Raw genomic sequence first — 27450 nt, 5'->3', positions numbered from 1 at the left:
GAGACACAGTATAAATGTTTGATATCATTATTCAATCACATTGGAATCGAAACTGGGAATCGGAATCGATAAGCAGAATCAGAAATGGAATCGGAATTGATAAAATTAAAACGATACCCAAAAGAAATGAATGAACACAGGCATATACATACATGGTTTCACAGTAGGGGAAAAGTTTATTACAATATGTTTGTGTAAAGGAATACATTTTTATATTACATGTAACATACACAATGACAGTTTAATAGTTTCAGTTCGCTCACCCATCCATTTTACAATACTGAACTATAACAACCTTTAATGAACTATGAGGGCAAAAAATAAAAATAAACAAAATAATCATTAATCATAATTGAGGTAAAGTGTTCAATTAATCAAGGCTTTGATTTTAGGCCATATCACCCAGCCCTATAATAGAACATCTGATGTACTCAAAAGTTTAGCTGATACACAGCTCAGATTGATCTTAAGTCTCAGGTACATTATAGAGAAGTTAGCATATAGAAGAATACAGAATACACAGAGAAAAGCAGCCCCCCTCGTACACAAAGCATTCAAAATATGGACATAACAGCTTGAATACATGGTTTATGAGGACACAAATGTGTATACTGACACGGGTAACACAACATAAGCATGGATTATGAGGATAATTACTGTGTCCTTAGAAAAACATAGGCAGTGTTTTTGACATGCAAAAAAATGCCTGTAGTTTTGTTTGAGGGGTAGGGCTTGGGCAAGGGGATAGCATGTACTACGGTGGGCGAGAATTGCAAAACAAATCCCAATTCTGAAAACAAAATAACAAATTACAAATGCAAATCTAAAAAACAAAATAACAATTCAGAAAACATATCAACAATTCCGAAAACTTTATAACAAATCAGAAAACACAATGACAAATCCGAAAACAAAACAAGTCCGAAAAGTTCACATGAATCGTACCCCAGAGACCACCCATTTTAAGCAGACTCTGATTTTTTGTAATCTAATTCAAAGGTAATATAAGTACAGTGTTGTAAACGTACATGCATTTTTTTTTATTCCATAGTAAGGGCATAAAAAAATTCATACAATGCATTTAAATTGTGTTACTTTAAGACCATCTCCAAACTTTCTACCACTACTCTGCTCTTCTTCCTGTACACCTTGATTGACAGATGTCTCGTCCGGTCAGCGGTGAGTAATCTATTCTCACGCGGTCTCAAACTATACCTACCTCTTCCGGTTTGTCTGAATTGTTGTTGTGTTTTCTGACTTGTTATAATGTTTTTGGAATTGTTGTTGTGTTTCCTGATTTTTTTTATTTTTATTATTATTATTATTATTATTTTTATTTGCATTTGTAATTTGCAAATTTGTTTTCAGGATTGTGACTTGTTTTGCATTTCTGGGCCACCGTAAAATACAATTTGTAAGGTAAAAAAACCATTACGCCAATGGAGAGTCCCCGTAAACCACATACAGGAATGAGTGTGTGAATGTATGTGTTTAGTATCTGAACACATTTACTTTACACTTTAAATAGAGTTGAAGAGTTTTCTCATGTCAGTGTATTATAGTGATGTAAATATTGCTGTGAATATTATCTTCACTGCAGATATGTATCAAAGATTAAAGACTGATCTGTTTTTGTTTATGAAAAAACAATATATAACAAACTGTCACTCTCTTTCAAATCCTTTTCCAAAAAATTATTTTTCTTGTGATACTATAACATCTCATGGTTGCTGATTTATCATACAGCTCATTATTGGTGGTACAGTAGGTAGACATCCAAAACGTTACTTCTACCGCCGCTCGTACCGCCGCCGCGGCGTCTGTAAAGTGCATTTGCAGCTTTTGACCGCTGAGTGGCGCTTTAATCACAAGTTTTCAAACAAGCGCATCAAAGCACATTTTCGCAAATAGACGTCAGTTTTGCCTCTCTGATGTGTTACATTTGACGGCTGCAGTCAGGGAAAATGAAAGAAAAACACTATAGTTAAAAATATTTAATATTCACAGATGAAAGTTTGGTAATTATGAAGTTATGTGCATTTCTTAGAACGAATTCAAGCAGGATAAATGTCAAGCCTGTGCCTGAGCCTGTGCTTATATTTTCTCTAAGCTACACAGTATTACACCATATTTTAGATTTGACACATTTAATAGGTGTGCAGTATTATTTATATAATATGAATTATGTGTTATATTATTCAAAAGAAATTGTGGTTTACTTTGCATCAGAGCATTAAAAGTGGTAGCCTATTTTAGTGAGCTAGGCTACATGGATTTATATGCAAAATGTCAATATTCTCATATATTAGGCCTATATTTTAATTTATATTTTAAAATTCCTTTAATAAAACAACATGCATTTTTGTTATTCGTTAACTGTCCTTTATTTTGACAGACAACTTCTTGGGAAAATATATTTGTCTGTAAGAAATTGTTGCTTGTTTTATAAATTATTTTCTTTTAGTAAAACGTGAGGCACTGTATAATTTCGTTCCCATTATTTAGGCCTAATTAAAACAAGAAACGAATAAATTAAACCTGCACGATTTAGCTAAATCATTGAAAGTCTAAAGAATGGACGGATTAATAAAACGTCCTCACGATTAAACTCAAGTTCTCTCATTATAATCAACAAACTGCAAATGATGTAAAAAAAAAAAAAGAGCTTCATTAATAGACAACTTCAGTGATTTTAAAGGGAGCCACCGTTACTTGCTTACATAGAATTTAAGTAAAAAAAAAAAAAATTGCAGCCGCATTTAAATGCAGGTGTGTAAAATGTCTGCGTGCAAGATTTGCTCGGCGCCAGTGATGCTGAGTGCATGCGCAGCATTTATTCTTATTTGTTTTATCTTCACTACAAATCTTGTTTGGTTTTATTTTGGATAATTGCATGTAAAAAATAATTTACGTTGTAATGCATATGCAAAATGTGAATAACTATTCATATTTAAGTGTTTGTGCGAAAATTATTAATGCGCATGCAGGACAGGGAGGAGACCTCAAGATCACTTGAATTTTTTCCTGATAATGAATTAACTTAAAATTGTGGTGTCTCACATACATGAGAAATATATCTACAGAAAGCTTGAAATGTCTTTTAAACGAATCAATTCAGAACGAAAGCATTGTGTAATCTGTGAAGGTTGTATGTCTCTTTAAAGGCGCGTTCATGTGGAGAGAGGCAGCACTGTGAATTTCATCTTGCAGCCGACAAGAAAACATTTGTTTATTAATAAATAATTAAAATGTCTCCTTTTTTACAATTATTGGGCTACTTCTGCCTGTGCTTTGTGGCAAACTTAATGCATGTGCTTGAGCGCGAAATATATTAAGGCTCATTATGGATTATAGATGTAAATGTAATATAATCCTGCGATTATATTACAAATATATTTTCCCAAGAAGTTGTCTGTCAAAATAAAGGACAGGTAAAGAATAACAAAAATGCATGGGACATCAAAAATGGGACATCAACCTTTATATTAAACATTTTGAAATCGTCCACAGCTGAGCAACGCGCGAGGCAGGTTGAGCGTGCGAAGTGAATGTGCTGCACAAAGTCATTTTTAGATGCAATGAAAATAAAAAAATAAAAAACCCTGGATAGCCTAGATTAGGCCCAGACTCTGTTCCTAAGTATATAATAATTATAATTACTGTTAACCCACAGTAACAAATTTTAACCGATTAATCGCCTATATTTCGTTTGCTCCATTTTTTATTTTTTATTTATTTATTTTTAAACAGGCTAAAAAATAAATTAAGTTTGTGAGAAGAAAAAAAAAATATATATATATAAGTAATTTATAAGTTGCATTTTATTACATTCAGAAATAATAACGGCTGGCCTAATAATGTTATAATGTGCCAACAGGATATTTTTAGTTCCCTTCACTTTACAACAAATCCTTTAAATTTAACAAATTTATCAGAACAGAACAAGAATTAAAAATATCATTGCAGTAAAATAAAATTGCAGTATATAATAATATAGGCTTAGCTATAAACAAACAAAAAAATAAATGAATAATAATTTAAAGCGAACCATAAGGTTGGGCTCTCATTCGGGAGAAATCCAAACGTTTCCATATTCGTGATGTTGCCTATTTCAAGCTTAACTATTATTAATTTAGGTAAAATAGGCGTTGTAGTTCACGCATGTTTCAGTATCAACGGAAAAAAAAAAAATCATAATTAGCAAAAATATGCCAAAGTGGACCGCTGCTCGCGCCGAATGGCACGGTGAACGGCTACTGTTTCCAATGAATGTGCGTGAGGCACCAGCGCGATCAAAAAACAGAAAATACTAAATTTTTGGTCACACAGTAAAGGCATAATTCAAAAATGCAAAGTGTTAGGAGTTTGAAAAATCAAGAATAATAAAATAATTAATAATAATTATTGCTAAATGCTGGACCGTTCTCATTTCTATCTGCAAATGGAACCTGAAAGATTTTTTTTTAAACCAAGAATGAACCGAAATGAAAACATTTAGCTTTTTATCCGTATATATAGGCCTTATATTTAATGACTGTTTAATGACAATAGCAAGCATAAGATCCTTTGTGTAAAGGTCTTCTTTTAATTTTTGATGAGTAGACTGTAGCCTAAGACTATCCTACATTTTGAAATTAACTCACTGTAAATTTTTTAATGGCTTTTAAAGATGGTACAATGTTATATCATAATGTTATTGTTGTTTTACCTCCTCCTTTTATCTCATTTTACAATTACATTCAGTTCGCAATCCGTCCCTTTGCGCCACCTGGCGGTAGTTTCGCGAATGAATTTAACACGCGACTGACTTGCAGTTAACGCCGCGGCCCTGCGGCGTCGGTACGCGCGGCGGTAGTACCCATTTTGGTTGTCTACCATCTGTCCATTTCAGAATCATCTATGATTGCTAATTTACCGAGATTCACTGTTCCCCAAACATAAAACCCAGGATAGAGCGGGTCAGTGAATGTGGTCTGGACTGTGTGGATGAGGTTCATTGTGTCAGAGACGCTGTAGAAGGACAGAGTTCCTGCTCTGTGATCCACATACACTCCTATTCTCTCGCAGCTGGAGGGAACAGGGAGTTCAGTCCTTTTGTTATCGTGCCAGAATGAGAAATTGAAGGGAGAGCAGGATAAACTCCAGGACTGATCATTATATCCAAAAAAACACTCATAACCAGATCCCTTCCTGCTGATGCTCTTATATGACACTGATATATTCACATCACTCCCACTCCACTCAAGCTCCCAGTAACAGCGTCCACTCACACTCTCTCTACATAACACCTGAGGATAAACATCAAATCTGTCTGGATGATCAGGAAACGTCTGGATACGGTTGTTGTTGAAAGTCACCTCTTGCTTCCAATCAGAAAATACGAGGAGTTTATGTGCAGTGTTTGGATCCAGCATGAACTGATGGAAATCTGATGGAGAAAATAAGAGTTAGGAATTTTAAATTGCACACAAGTTTGAATTTGTCCTATTCCAAATCCCAACTCCTCTATCTCCTCTCTTTCCCGCCTATCTCAACTAAGCTAATATAAAATTAATTACAATAAAAATACAAATAAATACACACACATGCACACTGTAAACACAAACTGAGCAGTGGGCAGCCATTTTTGCTGTCGCCTAGGGAGCAGTTGGAGGTTCGGTGCTTAGCTTAAGGATCTCACCTCAGTCGTGGAAGAGAGCGCTGTATTTTCACTCCCCCCAACTACAATCCCTGCCGGTACCGAGACTCGAACCCTTGATCTTTGGGTTACAAGTCAGACTCTCTAACCATTAAGCCACAACTTTTTTTTATTATTATTTAAAGTTTAAAGAATGAATTAGCCGTCTGTATTGGATTATGTTTTTAAATTAAATTCCAAATGTAGGTTCGCTAATCATTCAGTCCTGTCAATCATTGCGAGCCTATATAAGCAGCTCTCATTGCATCGTCCCAGTGTCAACTCTCCCGGCATTTCTGTTTTCCTCCCTCTAGATAGTACAGTATGGGGGGTTCAACTCGGCGCTCAAGCCGAGCCTCGGGTTCGAGCCTCCATTAGGGACAGCAAGCCAAGTTTATTTACCATTAACCATCAGGACTTGATGGGTAGGCGAACTCGTGGAAAGTTACAGGATATATGACTGATTCTTAAGACATGGGACAAAACATGTCCAGCAACTGTAACTGCTAATAGGTTTATAAATGAAAATATGTTCAATTGTAAATGTCATGAGGGATTAATAATAGAATTTAATTAACACAATTACCCCCTTCAATTTTATTTTATCATTATTATATCAAATACTTGTCTTCTCACTACATCTAAAATGTGACCACAGGGAAGGGATTATTATTATTTTTTTTAATGGTGAAAAAGAGTTTGTTTTATCAAAAGCAACATTTAATAATATCTCATTTCAAAGCAAGGTTGTTTTCAATGACACATGTGTGTTTCATAAGGTTTCAAAGTTGTTTCCCCACATTTTGTCAACACTGTCAGACATTCATTAAAAAAAATAAATAAAAAGAAATCTTGGAAAATCAGGGGCAGCTGTCACTATAAATGACCCCCTTGCCACATTCCACCTCTGCAGAGTTCATCGATGTCAGACAGGTTTTATAGTATATTTATTTTAAATCCTAATGTTAATATTTCCTGTGTCACAGCCATGATATGTCAACACCATCTTCCAATTTCTGAGAAATGTTTAAGACCATTTTATTCTCCTGAAGCAAGTTCTATTAGCATCTAGCATCAACAGAAAAAACAAAATAGCTACTACATGAACTCCATTTGCTTTGTGAAAGAAATGCCAAATATGTCACCACCATCAGATTTTCTGTCTGATGGTGGTGACGGGCCAGTGATGGAGTTGACATTATGACATTGACATGGGAAGTCATTATATTTTTGTGGTTTTCAAATAATTTTTACATTTAAAATAGTGTTTGACTGTTCTAATAATCTATAAATATTAAATATACAGCATATATTGCTTGGACTGATAGTCAGTTAGGTCTGAGGGAACATAAGATTCAGGGAACTTAAAGCTGAGGGAACACATAACACTGGATAAAACATATCTATACATACAGTTTGTTTGTATTCTGATCATATGTGTTCTGATTTGTTAAGATGTTTAAATGTGAATATTAAGATCATGGTGAAATTAAGTGGATAGAGGTAACAATTGATTTTTTATTTTATTTATTTATTTATTTTTTGTTCATTTAACTGTTTTTAAAAGTTAACTTGTTACCATAGCAGACGCACAGCAGACATAGGCTACTGTTCTGAGATGAGAGCAAATATATAATTTGTGTTCCAATGATATATCAAAATACTTAAATGTGAATCTTGAATAAAAGCTTTATAAACAATAACACTGTTTGTTGTATTAGTTTTAATACAGTAATTGATTGGGGGGTGCTATACCTTGCAAAGGATGTAACGCCTGTTTCACACATACTCCGTCTGCAGTGCGTATGCAGTCCGTGTGCGTTACGTGTGTGGTGCAGAAGCAGCACGGACTCATTGTGCTTTCACACAGGACGCGTTTGCAGTCCGCTACTGATCCGCGGCTTTTTAGGCCACAAAAACAACATTTGTCCATTATTTTGATTTCAAATCATGTTAAAATATATATATATATATATATATATATATATATATATATATATATATATATATAAAATAATTAAAGCTTTTTCAGCATTGTGATACTCTTTTATCACAGTACAGTAATGATCTTTCATAGATATAGTTAAAACTCAATAAATATAAACAGCGTAGCCTGTCATTCATGCATTTGACTTCTAGGTTTGTATAATAAGTTGCTCAAGCAAGTGGCATCACATTTAAACAACATTTAGCCTACTTTTCTTGTTAGGCTATCACAAACATTTAAAATTAAAACTCACCACTGTCACAAACAATCGACTCTCGTGCCTTTTGCATTTAAATCTTTATTACAAGCAATCCCGCGGGTTTTAAAGAACTTAGTTTTTCTGCCTCCATAAAAGTGCGTATGTTGCCTTGTTTATCTAAAAGTGCACTTTTTCTTGTTTTAAACCTAGCCAAAAAGCCACGTGTTGACTGTGAAACACCGTACACTTTAATTGAATCAATTTATTGTGAAATTACTGCATTTCGGTGTCAATCCATGTTCATTTTTACCGCGAACAATGTGCTGTCACTTTAATTCAGCGCATGCAGCACAGCAAAAATAGACTCGGTATGTAAACAATCGCTGCACTGCTGAAGACGACCGCTCCTGGAATGCACTTACGGACCACAACCGCATGCAGTATGAACGCTCTAATCCTTTAACATGGGTGCTTAAAAAAAATAAATAAAAAATGCTACGCACATGCACTGCAGACTGACGCCTGTTTCACACATACTCCGTCTGCAGTGCGTATGCAGTCCGTTTGCGTTACGTATGCGATGCAGAAGCAGCACGGATTCATTGTGCTTTCACACAGGACGCGTTTGCAGTCTGCTACTGATCCGCGGCTTTTTACCACAAACACAATATTTGTTCATTATTCTGATTTAAAATCATGTAAAAAAAAATATAAATAAATAAATTAAAAAAATCTTTTTCAGCATTGTGATACTCTATCACAGTACAGTAACAATCTTTCATAGACATTAGTTTAAACTCAAATATAAACAAGCTATTATTTATGCATTTGACTTCTAGGTTTGTATAATTTGTTGCTCAAGCAGGCGGCAACACATTTAAACAATATTTAGCCTACTTTTCTTGTTAGGCTATCACAAACATTTAAAATTAAAACTCACCACTGACACAAACAGTCGACTCTCGTGCCTTTTGCATTTAAATCTTTATTACAAGCAATCCCATGGGTCTTAAAGAACTTAGTTTTTCTGCCTCCATAAAAGTGCGTATATTGTTGCCTTGTTTATCTAAAAGTGCCCTTTTGTCTTGTTTTAAAATAGCCAAAAAGCCACGTGTTGACTGTGAAACACAGTAGGCTTTATTGTATAAATTTATTGTGAAATTACTGCATTTCCATGTCAATCCATGTTCATTTTTAGCGCAAACAATGCGCTGTCACTTTAATTCAGCGAGTGCAGCACAGCAAAAATAGACTTGGTACGTAAACGATCGCTGCACTGCTGCAGACGCACCGCTCCTGGAATGCACTGATGGACCGCCGCCGCGTGCAGTGTGAACGCTTTAATCCGTTAACATGGGTGTGTAAAAAAAAATTCACAATGCATACGCACTTCAGACGGAGTATGTGTGAAACAGGCGTGACCCCTGATTTCTGCTGCACACATCTGCAGCGCGTTACGGCTGCGAAGAGGTTTTGTTACGTCCTCCACGTGGTGCCAACTCACACCAGAAGCGGAACAGAAGCGCAGCGGTAGGATTCGCGAGACCACGTGATTTGCCTGTCCAACACTACAGTCGTGGCCAAAAGTTTTGAGAATTACATAAATATTGGAAATTGGAAAAGTTGCTGCTTAAGTTTTTATAATAGCAATTTGCATATACTCCAGAATGTTATGAAGAGTGATCAGATGAATTGCATAGTCCTTCTTTGCCATGAAAATTTACTTAATCCCAAAAAAAACCTTTCCACTGCATTTCATTCCTGTCATTAAAGGACCTGCTGAGATCATTTCAGTAATCATCTTGTTAACTCAGGTGAGAATGTTGACGAGCACAAGGCTGGAGATCATTATGTCAGGCTGATTGGGTTAGAATGGCAGACTTGACATGTTAAAAGGAGGGTGATGCTTGAAATCATTGTTCTTCCATTGTTAACCATGGTGACCTGCAAAAAAAAACGCGTGCAGCCATCATTGCGTTGCATAAAAATGGCTTCACAGGCAAGGATATTGTGGCTACTAAGATTGCACCTAAATCAACAATTTATAGGTTCATCAAGAACTTCAAGGAAAGAGGTTCAATTCTTGTAAAGAAGGCTTCAGGGCGTCCAAGAAAGTCCAGCAAGCGCCAGGATCGTCTCCTAAAGAGGATTCAGCTGCGGGATCGGAGTGCCACCAGTGCAGAGCTTGCTCAGGAATGGCAGCAGGCAGGTGTGAGCGCATCTGCACGCACAGTGAGGCGAAGACTTTTGGAAGATGGCCTGGTGTCAAGAAGGGCAGCAAAGAAGCCACTTCTCTCCAAAAAAAAACATCAGGGACAGATTGATCTTCTGCAGAAAGTATAGTGAATGGACTGCTGAGGACTGGGGCAAAGTCATCTTCTCAGATGAAGCCCCATTCCGATTGTTTGGGGCATCTGGAAAAAGGCTTGTCCGGAGAAGAAAAGGTGAGCACTACCATCAGTCCTGTGTCATGCAAACAGTAAAGCATCCTGACACCATTCATGTGTGGGGTTGCTTCTCATCCAAGGGAGTGGGCTCACTCACAATTCTGCCCAAAAACACAGCCATGAATAAAGAATGGTACCAAAACACCCTCCAACAGCAACTTCTTCTTCCACAAACCCAACAACAGTTTGGTGAAGAACAATGCATTTTCCAGCACGATGGAGCACCGTGCCATAAGGCAAAAGTGATAACTAAGTGGCTCGGGGACCAGAATGTTGAAATTTTTGGGTCCATGGCCTGGAAACTCCCCAGATCCTAATCCCATTGAGAACTTGTGGTCAATCCTCAAGAGGCGGGTGGACAAACAAAAACCCACTAATTCTGACAAACTCCAAGAAGTTATTATGAAAGAATGGGTTGCTATCAGTCAGGATTTGGCCCAGAAGTTGATTGAGAGCATGCCCAGTCGAATTGCAGAGGTCCTGAAAAAAGAAGGGCCAACACTGCAAATACTGACTCTTTGCATAAATGTCATGTAATTGTCGATAAAAGACTTTGAAACGTATGAAGTGCTTGTAAATATATTTCAGTACATCACAGAAACAACTGAAACAAAGATCTAAAAGCAGTTTAGCAGCAAACTTTTTGAAAACTAATATTTATGTAATTCTCAAAACTTTTGGCCACGACTGTACAGTCCATGGTCCAACATTGTTTTTCTTGATTTTTGTGTGTTCTAACATAGTTGGCTAAATGTTAATGTTTTGTCCGGTTTAATTCTGTTTATTCCACTCCTACAACTCCTGCAATTAAACTCCACACCACGTCCTTTTTTAATTGTCCTTGTAAAAAGGATGTCATATAATAATGTGAGGTTTTCAACTTTGAGGATGAACCTCTCGTCATCTATTTCTGGAATCCTAGCATGAATATAGTAATGTGAAATATGATTGGGGGTTTACACAGGGTGTTTATTTTGAAATGTACAGGATTTTTTTACTTCTATTTTGTATTTGCTGTGTGGTTTGGACGTGGCGTTTGTCAAAAATAGACTAGGCTCCTATCTTTAGTGAAGCGGTGCGGAGAGCCGCTTCTGGGACGCTTTTGAAAAGTGCCGCGGCGCGTCTGGTGTAAACACAAGCCTTGATTAGAGTGGCCACGATCAGCTCCGGTAGCCGCGTCGGAGCCGTAAGGCGCCACAGACGTGTGCAGTGGAAATCAGGGGTCAGACGTCTTTCCCCGATGCTCTGTGAGAAAGTGTTGTATTTATTAATTTTTTTGACACAGTTTTGTATAATCACTTTGGACAATTTGATAAATTAGCATACTAACAGCATACTAACTGTTCTTCAGGGAGTGCTGGAGTCAGTAAAAAATGACATATGCACACTTCGGGAGAGCCCAAAAAAAGGGGGAGCCTCCTTGTCCCCTCATCATCAGAGTCCACTACTTTCAAGCCCGCGACGAGATTCTATAATGCGCTGCATGCGCAACTCTTTCCTCTGATTTACGATGGGAATAAGCTATCCGTCTTAGCGGACTACACAACAGCTGTTGTGAAGAAACAGACTGCTTTCAAGGACACAAAACGTCTCCTTCATTCATGCCCCGGGGTTAAATTTGGCCTACTGTTTCCTGCTGTGTTGCAGATCACTCTTCCAAGTGGAGCTGTAGGCTACACAAGTTTTAGGACCCAGCCTTTTAGGATTTGCCTGCAAATGCTTGAGATAAATAATAGGGGTGTGCCCGAAGCCGAATACCTTATTCCGAAAGGCATGGATAATGGCTTCAAAAACGAATAACGGATAACGAATAATTCTGCCCGAATATTCGGCTGAGGCTGGAACACTCCAGTGTTTGCTAGGTAACAGGTGAGCCAGTGGATCAGCGCAATATTTTACACAAACCTCCTAAAGTCACACAATAATGAGTGTGTGAAGTGAATTAATGTAAACTTTAAGAATGAAAAGAGCGCAAATCAAACACCACATTGCTGTTGCTTGTCTGTGCATCTCTCAGAAATCAGAGCTTGGCAAGAGTAATATCAACTACAACAATACATCATTCATGTTCTACTATTTATGTCTATTTAAAAGGCAATGATTTAAACCTTATAGGCTACGATATGATACATGAATGAATGGAATAAGCACTGCGCGATCACCAATCAAACAGCTGCATACCGTCTCTGCGCGTCTCTCAAAAACCAAACCAGCTCTGTCAAGAGTAGGCTAATAATCAGCTTGGATACAGATACATTTTCTACTAGACCTACATGTTTGCTTCTTTATCTTTTGCTGGTTTTCATGGCACACGCTCATTTGTTTAGTGAAGTTCAAAAAAGACTGCTTAAAGAGTTATGCGTGTCGTGTTCAGATGATTGCTAAACGTTTGTCATGAAAGCTCTCTACTTGTATGATCAATTTATTTTTAGAAATTAATTTTATACTTTAGAACACTGAATAGGGCAAACAGTTGAAGCACAAATACTTTTCCATACTATGTTCTCTTTTTACATACTTTTCCAGACCTGCAAATTACTTAAGGAAATAGATACTTTTTTAAACTGCGCAGGAACCGGTGAGCCAAAGGAAATCATTTTGATTTACATAAACCTCTAATATTACAATGCGGCAGCAAGTGTGTGAAGTAGCCTAAATGAGTGTAAATTCTATAAATGAAATAAGCACAAATAAAAGAGCAGTGTTGCACTTGCCTTTCTCCATGCATTTCCTGGAAATTACTTAAATCAATTTCCATATTTCTAAACTGCATAGGAACCTTTACTGTTTTTATTAGAAGATATTTAAATATTTATCAGATCACAAAAGGTCCCCAAAATGGGGCTCGAACTCGCGTTCCCCCAAGCACAACTGCACTTCAGCTCCACCTATTCCGGTTTTATCCGTATACAGATACAAATAATTTTGTGATTGTTACATATACAAATACAGATACTTCGTTACTTCGTCAATGTTTTTTTTTTTTTTTTTCATAAAATTGACACCCTGATTCTAGGATTTATTTGGAATAAAAAGATCCCCAAAATTCGAAAGGCTTTTCTTCAGAGATCCAAAATACTCGCGGGTATGGCTTTACCTAAACTACAGTTTTATTATTGGGCTACAAATCTCAGGATCATGCAATATTGCTTAAACCAAAATCATTCTCAAGATTAATCTGTGTGGCTTACCATGGAGGCTACTTCATGCATGCTAACTTCCTTGACAGCCTTATAACATTCTCCTGTTAAATGCTCATCTTCTCCCTATACCAAAAATGTCCTTGTTAAAACATGCTGAGAATCTGGAGGCAATACAGACATCATTATGGATTACAAACCTCTATCTCTGCACCTATAGCAGCAAATTTTGCTTACTCGCCATCAATGATGGATACAACTTTTTTACAGTGGTTAGCACTGGGCATTGCAACACTTAGTGACCTATATATAGATAATGTCTTTGCATCTTTTCAGCAATTAGCAGAAAAATTTGCATTGCCAAGACATAATTTCTTTAGGCATCTGCAGGTTCGAAGGTTTGTTTAGGACAAATACCCTCAGTTTCCTAGTCTCCCTACTGTTAACCCTATTGATTCTTTCTTCAAACCTATCCATAACATGAAGGGTATGATTTCCTATCTGTATGATTTAATTTGCACTCAGTGTAAAATTCTTCATCGCACTCACTGGACCAAAGTTAGACTTTCTAAAAAAAATCCTGAAGTAGATTCCACGTGTGACCGCTGTCATCAGGCTCCTGCTACCACTTATGTTTTGGTCCTGCCCATCTTTACATGAATATTGGTCCTAGATCTTTAATCTGAAGTTCTCAAAATTCACATTAAACCTATTTCTTACACATCATCAATCGACACACCTCCTACATCTCTGGATATGCCCAAATATAAGATTTACTAAATTGGAAATCGCCCATACCCCCTACTCATTTTTTATGGATTAAAGATATTTTTCATTTTATTAAACTAGAAAAAAATTAGGCACACAATAAAGGGATCCTCTAACAATTTCTATAAAATTTTGGGAACCATTCCTAGATTGTGTAGGAAAATAAATATTTCTAAAAACCTGAGTTTAAATCTCTTCAGGCAATAACTCCTTCCTCCAATATATAGATTAATAACATACTCTAGGGATGTGTCGGCCGGGTTCAGCATAATTTCTTTGCACCTGCAATATTTATTTCTATATGTTTTTTTTTTTTTTGGATGACCAAGCATTCTTGTGTTGTTGTGGTTATTACTATTAGTATTATTATGATTATTATTCTGTTTTTTTTTATTATTTATTTATTTATTTATTGGTTTATGGTTGCATTTCTGGTGTATGCTCTAGATACCTTTGATATTATTTTATTTTATCCTTGCTTTTATTTTCATGTCATGTGGATTGTATTCCATGTTCTTTTCCTCAGTTTGAATCTTGTTTTGTGGCTATTTGCTGCATGAACCCTTGGAATGGAAGTCTTACAGTATGTGTATATCAACCAAATATATAGGTTATCAATCAATGGTATCTGTAATTGTAGGCTGTATTCTATTCATATGGAGAAAATAAAAAAAAAAGAGGAAAAAAATACGGTGATTGATTCAATGTATTCTACTGTTAAAATAACTACAAATTCAGGTTTTTGTCACCACCATCAGATGTGTCAACTCGGTCAGGTCTATGTCACGTCCGTCAGATGAATATTTTGATAATATTTGATTATGATATTTTATATTTGTTGAGGAATTGTTGGTCACGTGAAAATGCAATCTCTCTGCTAACATGAAAATGTGTTTGGAAATGTTAAAAACAAATTGATTGCTTGAAAGCAAAATAAGTGATGGCAAGGTAAAAATCACATTTTGATAAAAAGAGAAAAGTTGGGAGGTTGAATAAAAGCATAGGTCAGTAGCTTAGTACATGTTAGATACAAAAATGTATGTTTTATTTGTCTGAATGCAGTTTATTTATTTATTTATTTATTTATTTTTCAATATTGCACCCTGTTTTATCCCACTTTTCAAGAATTGGTGATATGTGACCTTTCTAGAAAGACCACGTCAACTCGACAGCATCGCGCTGGTAAATCTTACCGGCCAATGATGCTTGAGTGCTCAAGCTACGGGTGGAGCCGTCTACTATATAGGTCAGTGCCTAGTGCCATTAACTCAGAATCTTTCAACTTCATGAAGCAAGCATCAAAGGCATGCGAGCCTCCAGCCCCAGTCAATGAGGAGCTTATAAGGATCCTTTCTGGGGCTGTCCAGGATTAGGGACGACTGGTTGCACCTCGAGCAACCAGCCAAACACAGGTTGGATATGTGGTATCTGTAGTTGGGCCACCATGTTGAATCACCCTAGAGACACGTACACTTTTCCCCTGAAGTACGCAAGGGGATCTTGTGGTCTTGGCGCTCCCCCTATTCGGCCTGAGCCCAAGCAGCAGGCTTGTGTATGCTTTCCTCTGTCAATGGAGCCGACCACTTGGGTTACTGTAAGCCGCCGCCCATTGAGGAGCCAGTCGCCGCACACCTTTGTCCAACCACATGTGGGTGGAAATCCTCACCATCATTTCCATCTAAGCCGTGTAGCACCACAAGCAACATCACTGACAGAGCTTACATGGCAGCCGACCAAGCAGTCTCGGCGAATCATTTCGAATTTCCAAGCCAAGAAGTAGTCGAGCAGCAGAAGGAGGACAGCAGTCTGTAAGTATTTTTATCTTTTCTCATTAGATTTTAGCGCGGTTGTCGTTGCTAGGACACAATGTTTTGTTTACTGTGTTTACCGTGGTAAACACGCTGAAGTCGTGTTTGTTCTCGTGCGAATCACATGGCTTTGCAGTTACGGTTTAATAAGTAGTAAGGTGTGGCCAAAGCCAGGTGTAATTTACCTTGTTTGCACGTACTTGTGAGTAGAAGCAGTCGAGCATCAGAAGAGGACAGCAGTCTGTTTGTGTTTTGTATCTTTTCTCATTAGATTTTGACATGGTTGTCATTGCTGGGACACATTGTTTTGTTTACTGTGTTTACAGTAGTAAGGCATGGCCTGCTGAATTCAATTACGTGGAATCAGGGAACTACATATTTGCTAAGTACACCGCGGCAACCCTTGTGTGAAGACTGACGAGTGTAAAGACCATCGACTCTACACAGTTGCGACTCCACTGAGCAAGGACATCGACAAGGCACCTGAGTATTTCTTGTTTTTCCCCTTTCTTTACTTTTTGTATAACTTGTTCTCATCTACTTGTTCTAGTCAGTTGTACACAATATGTGCTTTCAAATCTCTACTATTTCTACTAACACTTGTAAATCACGCACTGTACGTTGGAGGCAGCACAATCCTAATAATCTGCATACTGTCCCTATGTCCTCCACTACTTTACTCTCTTTTCCAATTGGTCTCTGGAATTGCCAGTCTGCTGTAAACAAAGTCTCAACCTCATGGCCCTAACTGAGACTTGGATCAAACCCGAGGACACTGCCACTCCTGCAGCCCTCTCCACTAATTTAACTTTTTCCCACACCCTACATCCGATTGGGAGGGGTGGAGGGATGGGTCTACTTATTTCAAAAGAATGGAAATTTGAAAGGCTACCATCGCTTACCTGCAACGATTCATTTGAATCACATGCAATTACTATTACCCACCCTGTTACAATCCATTTTGTAGTTATTTATCATACCCCAAGTGAACTGGGTAACTTCTTAAATGAGTTAGATGTATTACTCTCAAACTTCCCTGAGGAAGGTACTCCTCTGGTACTACTCTGTGACTTCAACATCCACCTAGGCTGCTGACTTCAACACTCTGCTTGCCTCATTTGACCTCAAGTGCGTGTCTACTACAGCTACTCACAAATCAGGTAACCAATTGGACCTTATTTACTCACACTACTGCTCAACTGACAACACTTTAGTTACGCCGTTGCAAACCTTGGACCACTTCCTTATCACTTCTAACCTCACACTGACTCCGGACACAACGAACAATCCTCCGCAGGTCACCTTTTGGTGTAACCTACGCTCGCTCTCTCCCACTCGTCAATCCTCTATGGTTTAATCCTCACTTCCTCCTCCCTCTCAATTTTCAGCACTGGAAACAAACACTGCTACTGACAATCTTTGCTCCACCCGAACATCTTGCTTAGACAACTTTTGCCCCCTTTCATCCAGATCACACCACCTCCTCTGCCCCCTGGCTGTTTGATGTTCTCCGGCAACATCTCTCTAGATTTAGGGCTGCAGAGAGGAAGTGGCGCAAATCAAAACACTCTACTGACCTTAGTGTATATCAGTCATTCCTCTCCTCTTTCTCTGCAAGTGTCTCCACTGCTAAAACAACATACAACCAAAACAAAATTAACAACTGTTCTGACTCCCGCACACTTTTCAAAACCTTTTCTACTTTTCTTTGTCCTCCTCCACCCTCTCCTTCATCAACTCATACTGCTGATGACTTTGCAATATTCTTCATAAATAAAACAAGAACCGTCAGTGACCAGTTCTTCACATCACAAACTGACAAAAAACTTAATAACCATAAATACTCATTCTCTCTCCTCTTTCTCTTATACTTATCCTTTCCAATCATCCTACTACCTGTCCACTTGATCCTATCCCCACTCACCTCCTTCAGGCCATTTCTTCTTCAGTTATACCCACGCTCACTCATGTTATCAACATTGATACTGGTACTCAACTCTAATTCTCATACCAACCAGATTATCTGACAGTAGCTGTTCGCATTGCATGGAGAGCGGCCTTTACAGTCACTACATCCTTGTCCCCAAAAGAATGTGGGTCTTCGCCCTATTCTGGATTTGAGACCGTCTGCTGGCAAAGCACTCATTCAAAATGATAATGGTGAACCATGTTCGCGTTTGAAGGCAGAGCTTATCACTTCAAAGTTCTCCCATTCGGGTTGGCATTAGCCTCAAGAACCTTTGCAAAGTGTGTAATTCAGTGCTTTCCCCTCTCATGCAGAATGGAAAACGCATCCTGAATTATCTGGACGATTGGCTTGTTATAGCCCAGTTGGGGTATGTTCTGGAAAACCACAAGTGTACTTAACCCACACTCCCCTATGCAATTATAACTCATTTGAATCTCATACTTTTAGTCTTTGGTGACTTTAATATTCATCTGGACAAGCCTTATGCTACGGACTACCACTCACTCCTTGCTTAATTTGATCTCAAACGCCTTAACACTACATGCACAAATCAGACAACCAACTTGACTTAATTTACAAATGCAATTTTATTGCAGACAACATTTTGGTAGAACCCCTACATATCTCTGACCATTTCTTCATTACATTTAAACTACATTTTGCTACCTATGTGCCACCAACCCATATACCAGTTACTTTAAATGAAACCTACGCTCCTTTTCACCCTCTGATTCTTCCTCTGTAGTATCCTCCTTTCTTCCCTCACCTACCCATTTCTCATCTCATCTGGATATGAATGCAGCAACTGACACTTTATTCTCTACTTTAACCTCTTGTCTAGACGATATTTGTCCTCTCTTCTCCAGGCCAGCCTGGTTATCCGATATTCTTCATGAGCATCAAATCAAAAGATCTATCAGACCTGAGTATAAATCAGTCTTTTTTTTCATCGTTCTCTGCTGAAGTCCATACTGCCAAATCTTAATAGTTCCACGACAAGATCAACAGCTCTCGAGACACATGTAATCTCTTCAAAACATTTTATTCTCTCCTCGGTCCCCCTCCACCACTTCTATAACAGCTGATTATTTTTTAAATTCTTCACAGACGACACTAGAATAATCGGTCGTCAATTCTCAGCCCCCCACACACAGGAACTCAAACCAACCACACCCACTGCTGAAACTCCTATCCTCTCCTTCTGTCCCCTCACTGAGGCAGCAATATCAAAACTTCCCCTCTCCAGCCATCCTACAAAATGCCATCTAGACCCATTCCCCTCACACCTTCTTCAAGCAATCTCTCCTACACTCTTAACAACACTCTCACACATCATCAACAAATCTCTCCTCACAGGCACTTTCCACACTGCATTCAAGCAGGTTCAAGTAACCCCAACGCTAAAAAAAAATACATTAAACACTTCACTTACAGATAGCTACAGACATGTCTCTCTTCCATTCATAGCGAAAACCCTCAAACAAGTTGTTTGCAACCAGGTATCAGTTTCTTTCACAAAATAACAAACTGGACCCTAACCAGTCGGGTTTCAGGAGTGGCCATTCAACTGAGACTGCGCTACTGTCAGTCACGGAAGCCATGTGGATTGCAAAAGCTGATTCCAAATCATCAGTTCTTATTCTCCTGGATCTATCTGCTGGTTTTGACACTGTCAATCATCAGATCCTTCTGCCCGTCCTCTCATCACTGGGCATCACACGGATTCCACTTCGATGGTTTAAATCTATCTCACTGGTAAGTCTTTCAGGGTGGCCTGGGAAGGGGAGGAATCCAAAGCACATCGACTGGTCACTGGGGTTCCTCAGGGATCAGTTCTTGGAGCCCTCCTCTTCTCCATATACACTACATCACTGGGTCCCATCATACAGGCACATGGCTTCTCCTGCCATTGCTATGCTGATGACACACAGCTCTATCTCTCACCAACGGTAGCTGCACAGATCTCAGGCTGCCTGGCAGACATCTCGGCATGGATGAAAGAACATCACCTACAGGTCAACCTGGCAAAGACTGAGCTTCTTGTCTTCCCTGCCACTCCAACTCTACAGCATGATTTCACCATCCAGCTAGGTTCTTCTACAATTACCCCATCTACTTTGCTCAGAAATCTTGGTGTAATTTTTGATGACCAGCTGACCTGACTGCTCAATCTTGCAGGTTTGCCTTGCACAACATCAGAAATATCAGGCCATTTCTAACGGAGCATGCTGCACAACTTCTTGTCCAGGCCCAATCAAACCTCTACAAATGATTCAGAATGCAGCGGCACGACTGGCCTTCATCAAGCCCAAAAGAGCCCATGTTACACCTCTCTTTATCTCCTTGCACTGGCTCCCGGTTGCAAATCACATCAAGTTCAAGACATTGATGCTTGCATATAGAACAGCCACAGGTTCAACACCCACCTACTTACACTCACTATTACAAATCTACATCCCCTCCAGAAGTCTGAGATCCGCTAGTGAGCGACACCTCGTGGTACCATCACAGAGAGGCTCAAAATCACTTTCCAGTACATCCTCATTCACCATTCCTGGCTGGTGGAATGATCATTTTCAAGCGACAGCGTCAGCTTTTTCAACGCTACTTCACTTCATCCTAAAAGTAAAAAAAAAAAAAAAAAAAAAAAAAAAAAAAAAACTTTGTCTTTCTCTTTATTTATACTTTACCTTTCTAGCGTGTACTTATTTGAACAAATTCCTGAAACTTGGTATTACGAGCACTTCATGTGTCAGTTTGCCTCTTTAAGAAGAATCACTTTATGTATTCCCCAAGTGTAAGTCGCTTTGGATAAAAGCTCTTCAAAATGATTAAATGTAAATGCATGACAATAGTCTCCTGGTTCAACAAGAGGATGTACAAGCAGGGGGTCTCGATGGGCAGTGGTCAGCAGGAAAAATGTCACTATGGATGCATCATTGATGGGCTGGGGAGCCCTTTGCGATGGCAGACTGGCTTAAACAAGACAGCACTTAAACAAGCACAAAAGCAAAGTGGCATATAAACTGCCTAGAACTGGAGGCAGTATTTGTAGCTTTGTAATGCTTTCTTCCTGTCATAAAGGATCAACGTCCTGGTTCAGATGGAGAACATGTTGGTCGTGTCCTATATCAACCATCATGGAGGCATTCATTCATGCTTGCTACAAAAGCTGGCAGAGCGTTTCCTCTTTTGGACAAACAAAACCTTTTGTCTATTCGAGCAGGACATGTTTCCAGTAGTCAGAACTGTGGTGCAGACATGCTGTCCACAGGCTGCCCAGTTCACAGGGAGTGGAGGCTGCATCCGTAAACTATTCAGCTGGTCTGGAGCCTGCTGAGATCGACTTGTTTGCCTCAGAGAAGAATGCAACTTGCCAGGTGTTCTTCTCAATGCTGAACACACCCCTGGAGGGGAATACTCTTTCGTGTTGCTTGCCTAGAAAGCGCAAGTATGCTCTTCCCCCATTGAAGATCATGCCTCTTGGGCTGCACAAGGTCAGAGAGGAAAGAGAGACTGTGCTCTTGGTTGCACCAAATTTGCCCAACCAGCCAAGGTTTCTGTAGTTGGTGGAGCTTCTAATGGCTCCCCCGTGGCAGATTCCATTGTGGAGGGATCTCTTATCTCAGACGAAGGGCGCAGTATGGCACCCCAGGCTGGAGCTATAGAACCTGCATGTTTGGCAGGTCAGCATAAGGGATGAGTGCTAAATGTATCCCAGCGAGTCTTGGATACAATCACAGAAGCAAGAATTCCTTCGAACAGAAATCTGTATAGTTTGAAATTGAAGGTTTTTGTTTCAGTGTGTACGACGAGAAACAAGGATCCAGCCAGCTGTTATGTGTCTGTCATCGTTTCTGCAGGACTGCTTGGATTGTGGATGCACCCCATCTACTTTAAAAGTATATGTGGCTGCTATTTCAGCTTTTCTTGTGCCCATCGCTGATCGTTCAGTGGGATTTTTAATTGGATTCTAATTTTATTTGGATTTCTAATGATGGGATTTCTAAGAGGAGCACAGCGGTTGTACCCCTCTCGCCCTCACTTGGTACCAGTTTGGGATCTGTCTCTCGTGCGTAGTGCACTCTCTGAGCCAACCTTTGAAAAGCTGCATACAGCAGAGTTGAGAGTCCTCTCATTCAAGATGATGCTTTTACTTGCTTTAGCGTGTGGTAAGTGACTGTCTACTAACACTGCTTGTATGGAGTTCGGTAAGGATGACTGTATGGTCAGACTGCAGCCTAGATGAAGATATGTGCCTAAAGTACTCTCTACTTCTATTAGAGTGCAAGCGTTTGCTCCTCAGGATTCCAAGTCAGTGTCGCATCCACTATGCCAAGTCCATGGTCTGCGAGCTTATCTGGATAGAACCAGTCATTTCAGACTGGCAGAACCAGTTCAAAGGGCTGCCGGTATCGAAACAGTGGCTGTCACATAGGATAGTGGAAGCAATTGCGTTGGCGTATACCTCTAAGAATAAGTCTTGTCCGAGGGGAGTACACACCCACTCCATGAGAAAAGTGGTTTCGTTGTGGGCTTGGGCTAAAGCAATGTCGATTCAGGATATTTAAGTGGTATATGCTGCATATGTACGTGGCACCAGCGGCACTGGGTCCAGTCTATGTGTAGTCTCCAGTTAGGTATGTAATCTCAGTTCCTTGAAAGGAGGGAACAAGACATTGCGTGTGCTGCTGTGTTATAATTCTCAGAGTCCTATTCGAACAGTCAAAAGATTCTTAGTTATTGAGGCTGGGCGTCGACCTATATAGCGGATGACTCCGCCCCTAGCTTGAGCACTCAAGTGTCATTGGATTTACCAGCGCGATGCAATCAGGCTTCAGTATTTCAGGAAGGAGGGGGATAACCCCCATAGTGTGAGCTACGTCTTCTTCCCTCCTTTCAGGGAACCGAGGTTACGTACATAACCAGAGACGTTCTAGAATCTAGATGAAGTATCTTAGTGTGTGCCACTGTTTTTGTTAATGACTTACATTTTAGGAAGTCCTCTCTGGTCCTGGGAACAATGTTACTGTGAGTTTCTGTGAAAATAACAGATACAAACTTCTAAATCTTATTCAAGGAGACATATTATAGCTTTATATATATATATATATATATATATATATATATATATACACATAAACTCACCAGCCACTTTATTAGGTACACCTGTTCAATTGCTTGATAACACAAATTGCTAATCAGCCAATAATATGGCAGCAACTCAGTACATTTAGGCATCTAGATGTGGTGAAGACGACTTGCTGAAGTTCAAACCGAGCATCAAAATGGGGAAAAAGGGGGATTTAAGTGACTTTGAATGTGGAATGGTTGTTGGTGCTAGACAGGCTGGTCTGAGTATTTTAAAAACTGCTGATCTACTGGGATTATCACGCACAACCATCTCAGGGTTTACAGAGAATGGTCCGAAAAGAGAAAATATCCAGTGAGAGGCAGTTGTGTGGACGAAAATGCCTTGTTGATGTCAGAGGTCAGAGGAGAATGAGCAGACTGGTTAGAGATTATAGAAAGGCAGCAGTAAGTCAAACAACCACTCGTTACAACCAAGGTATGCAGAATACCATCTCTGAACGCACAACACGTGCCGCTCCTGTCAGCTAAGAACAGGAAACGAAGGCTACAATTCGCACAGGCTCACCAAAATTGGACAATAGAATACTGGAAAAACATTGCCTGGTCTGATGAGTCTCAATTTCTGCTGCGACATTCAGATGGTAGGGTCAGAATTTGGCGTAAAGAACATGAAAGCATGGATCCATACTGCCTTGTCTCAACGGTTCAGGCTGCTGGTGGTGGTTTAATGGTGTGGGGAATATTTTCTTGGCACACTTTGGGCCCCTTAGTACCAACTGAGCATCGTTTAAACACCACAGCCTACCTGAGTATTGTTGCTGACCATGCCCATCCCTTTATTACTAAAGTGTACCCATCTTCAGATGGCTAATTCCTGCAGGATAATGCACCATGTCACAAAGCTCAAATCATCTCAGATTGGTTTCTTGAACATGACAATGAGTTCACTTTACTCAAATGGCCTCCACAGTCACCAGATATCAATCTAATAGAGCAGCTTTGGGATGTGGTGGAACGGGAGATTCGCATCATGGATGTGCGGCCGACAAATCTGCAGCAACTCCGTGATGCTATCATGTCAATATGAACCAAAATCTCTGAGGAATGTTTCCAACACCTTGTTGAATCTATGCCACGAAGAATTAAGGCAGTTCTGAAGGCAAAAGGGGGTCCAACCCAGTCCTAGCAAGGTGTACCTAACAAAGTGGCCAGTGAGTGTATATTATGTGTAGCTCATTACAGAAAGCAGATGAATCTCTAATATTTTACCAGATATCTTTTTCATCTCCTCTTTGCAGAAATCTTCCAGTTTGTGTCTCAGCTGACAGACAGATTCTCTCACACCATCAAAAGAAAAGAGGAAACTGACAGATATGTTTTCTGTAGATTCAGGAGGAGCTGAGAGAGACTGAAGACTCTACAGGAATAACAATTAATAAACCAGAAAAAAAAAAATCTTAAAGTATGAGAGACATATTTGGCAAAAGTTCACACTGTCTCTTGTTCAAACTTCCAAAACATAACTGCCTAGAAAATAAAAAATACAATTAAAAACTGCTTTTTATTAGCTAATTCCTCATAGTGCAGTGTTTAGCTGCCCACTTAAAACACATAATCAAATAATGATATGTGAATAAAGATTTGCTGTCTCATGATGCATTATTGAGAGGAGAAGTTTAACTCTTTGGTGCTCCCCATGTGGCAATGATCAGTATATATTTCATTGAAATTAATGTACTATGTTTTAGTTTGATCATGTTTTTTATTGAATATTTTGTATTTTTAGGTTGGGCTAGATTTTAATAAATTATACTTAGGCAGTAATTAGCATAGACCTGAAAATTTCTTACTTAAACTGTCATAAATCTCAAATTCACTTAAGTTTGGTCTCTTTTTAAAGAAGATACTTGGCTGATTATTGCTGAAGTGGAGAAAAAAAAAGTAAAAAAAAAAAAAGTATGGTATTTTATTATTTATTATTTTAAAAAAAGTAAAAAAAAAGTAAAAAAAAAAATATACTAATTTCGGATTTTATGTGAAATACATATTTTCCAAAACATGCTTTACTCTTAAACCATAAACCAAAGCCATATATCTAAACATCTTAGTTATGTTTCAAATTTGAGGTTGATGTCTTAATAAATGAGCTTCAAATCCTGTTTGGGAGCAGTAGCAAATGTTTCCTCAGATTAAATTAGTTTCTCATTTGTTTCCATTTAAGTTAATTTTGTCCATGACGGGTACAAGTCTGACTGTTTTTTTTTTTAGTAAGTGTATAGTAAGTTTAAGGCTTAGTAATAGTAATTGTGCAGTAAGTGTATAGTAAGTACCAAAACTTTTATGTGCATTGTACACTTTCGATGAAGTAAAGAGACATTCTAAAAAATAAATAAACTTTCTTTGGCAAAATTTAAACAGTACCAGAAGGTTAAACATAATTAAGACTATGATTTTAATGATTTATTGGGCAAATAAAACTGTCATATAATGCATAATGGTCTATATTATTACCATGTTTCAACATGGCACCAAACTGCTGCAATGTACCTGAGTGAAACCAGTGTTATAGTAAAAACCACAACATCACTAGAAAATATTTCTGACATCATTCCCATTAGTAGAATGATGCTTATTCAATCAGTCAATCAATGTGTATCAAACAATAAATGTTAGTTTATTAAAGGCTCAGTACATTTAATCCCTTTAACAGCAGACCTTGCTAAAGTCTACCGTTTTTTTTTTTTTTTTTTTTTTAGATCTCTGTTACCTGCAGGAATTGGATGTGATCATCTGTGTGTGAAAGCTGCTCCAGCTCAGTGTTTCTCTTCTTCAGATCTTCAATCTCCTGCTCCAGTCGCTCCATTTGTCCTTCAGCTCGACTCACTGCAGTCTTCTCCTGATCTCTGATCCGCTGTGTCACCTCAGAGCGACTTCTCTCAATGGAGCGGATGAGCTCAGTAAAGATCCTCTCACTGTCCTCCACTGCTGTCTGTGCAGAGCGCTGTTAGACACACATCACAATCAGCTCTTACTGCTTCCTCACAGCGGCTTCAGTGGGACTGAAAGAGGAGTCAAACTGAGTCTCAAACTTCTCTTCTTCTCCAAACTCACCTTATGAGACTCCACAGCCTCTCTCAGCTGCTCAAGATCTTTCTGTCTCTGCTGGATTCTCTGCTGGATTTCACTCTGTGTCTCCTTCAAGTGTTTCTAGAGGAGAAAAAAAAAAAGAAAACAAAAACAGCAAACACAATACTTTATTACATAAAACTATCACAAATTCATCATGTAAAAAAGGCACCTGTTTGATTACAAAAAAAAAAAACTTTAGAGCATTTCTCAAGAGTTGTGAGATCATTATATGAATTTAGATTAGACATGAAGTCCTTTCACATGAAGGGGACATATATGATTATTACTGTCATATTCTGGAATCATAAATTAATGTGAAGCCAACATGGACCTTTAAAATGACTGCAATTTGCACCAAAAACCACAACTCTGATGCATGTTCGATTAGAGCAGAGAACATGAGCAATGTTACAAAAATGAGCAAAGTTCAACTCATGCTCTAATGCACAGAGGCGTCATGTAGTAACTCCCAATGAGAGAGTAGATCACATGATGCACTCATGATACAGCTGGATACTGCAGTGAGGAGAAACACTTGAAGGGTCAGCATTAAATGTGTCATTTCAGTTCATACTTCTTTCTCTTTTCTCTCTGCTGCAGTTGATACAGTCTCGTGGTTTTTATGTTCATCCATTGCACACAGCATGCAAACACATTGCTGGTCAGTACGACAGAAAACCAACAGAGGCATATCATGTTGATGGCAGATCATCTGCTGCAGTCGTCCAGTGGCATCAATCACTTTGTGTCTCTTTCCTGAGTGAAACTCTTCATGACGCTCAAAGTGAGTTTGACAGTAAGACTCCAGACACGCCAGACAGGACTTGACAGCTTTGTGTTTTCTTCCAGTACAGATGTCACACTCCACGTCTCCAGGTCCAGCAGGAACAGCAGCTTTTAGTTTGGTCTTCTTCAGTTTCTCCACCACTTCAGCCAGAATGGTGTTTTTTCCTAAAGCAGGTCTTGGACTGAAGGTCTGTCTGCACTGAGGGCAGCTGTAGACTCTCTTCTGATCCTCTTGATCCCAGCAGTCTGTAATGCAGCTCATACAGTAACTGTGTCCACAGGGAATGGCCACAGGATCCTTCAGGAGATCCAGACACACTGGACAGCTGAACTGCTCCACTGAAAAAACACTGGCTTCAGCCATTTCACTGTCTACAGCAATACAGACACACAAACAACAACTCAACAGCAGAACAGACTTCCTTAGCTGGGCTTCCTGGTTCTGT

The 27450-nt window shown here is 38.9% G+C and overlaps 1 protein-coding gene across 1 annotated transcript; it reads right to left on the bottom strand.

The window, feature by feature from the left end:
* Window positions 1-153: 153 nt before the first annotated feature.
* Window positions 154-27450, bottom strand: LOC109111174 (tripartite motif-containing protein 16-like). Its single transcript, XM_042745022.1, has 7 exons — window positions 26793-27450; window positions 26201-26296; window positions 25857-26090; window positions 24359-24506; window positions 22987-23034; window positions 4886-5428; window positions 154-1764 (listed from the first exon to the last, which is right to left on the bottom strand). The coding sequence occupies exons 1-7, from the start codon at window positions 27366-27368 to the stop codon at window positions 1751-1753; spliced, it is 1659 nt and encodes a 552-aa protein (XP_042600956.1). The 5' UTR covers window positions 27369-27450; the 3' UTR covers window positions 154-1750.

This window comes from Cyprinus carpio, chromosome B19, assembly GCF_018340385.1.
Source record: "Cyprinus carpio isolate SPL01 chromosome B19, ASM1834038v1, whole genome shotgun sequence".
Taxonomy (NCBI): Eukaryota; Metazoa; Chordata; class Actinopteri; order Cypriniformes; family Cyprinidae; genus Cyprinus; species Cyprinus carpio.
Note: the sequence above shows the minus strand (reverse complement) of the source record. Positions and strands in the feature narration are given on the sequence as shown.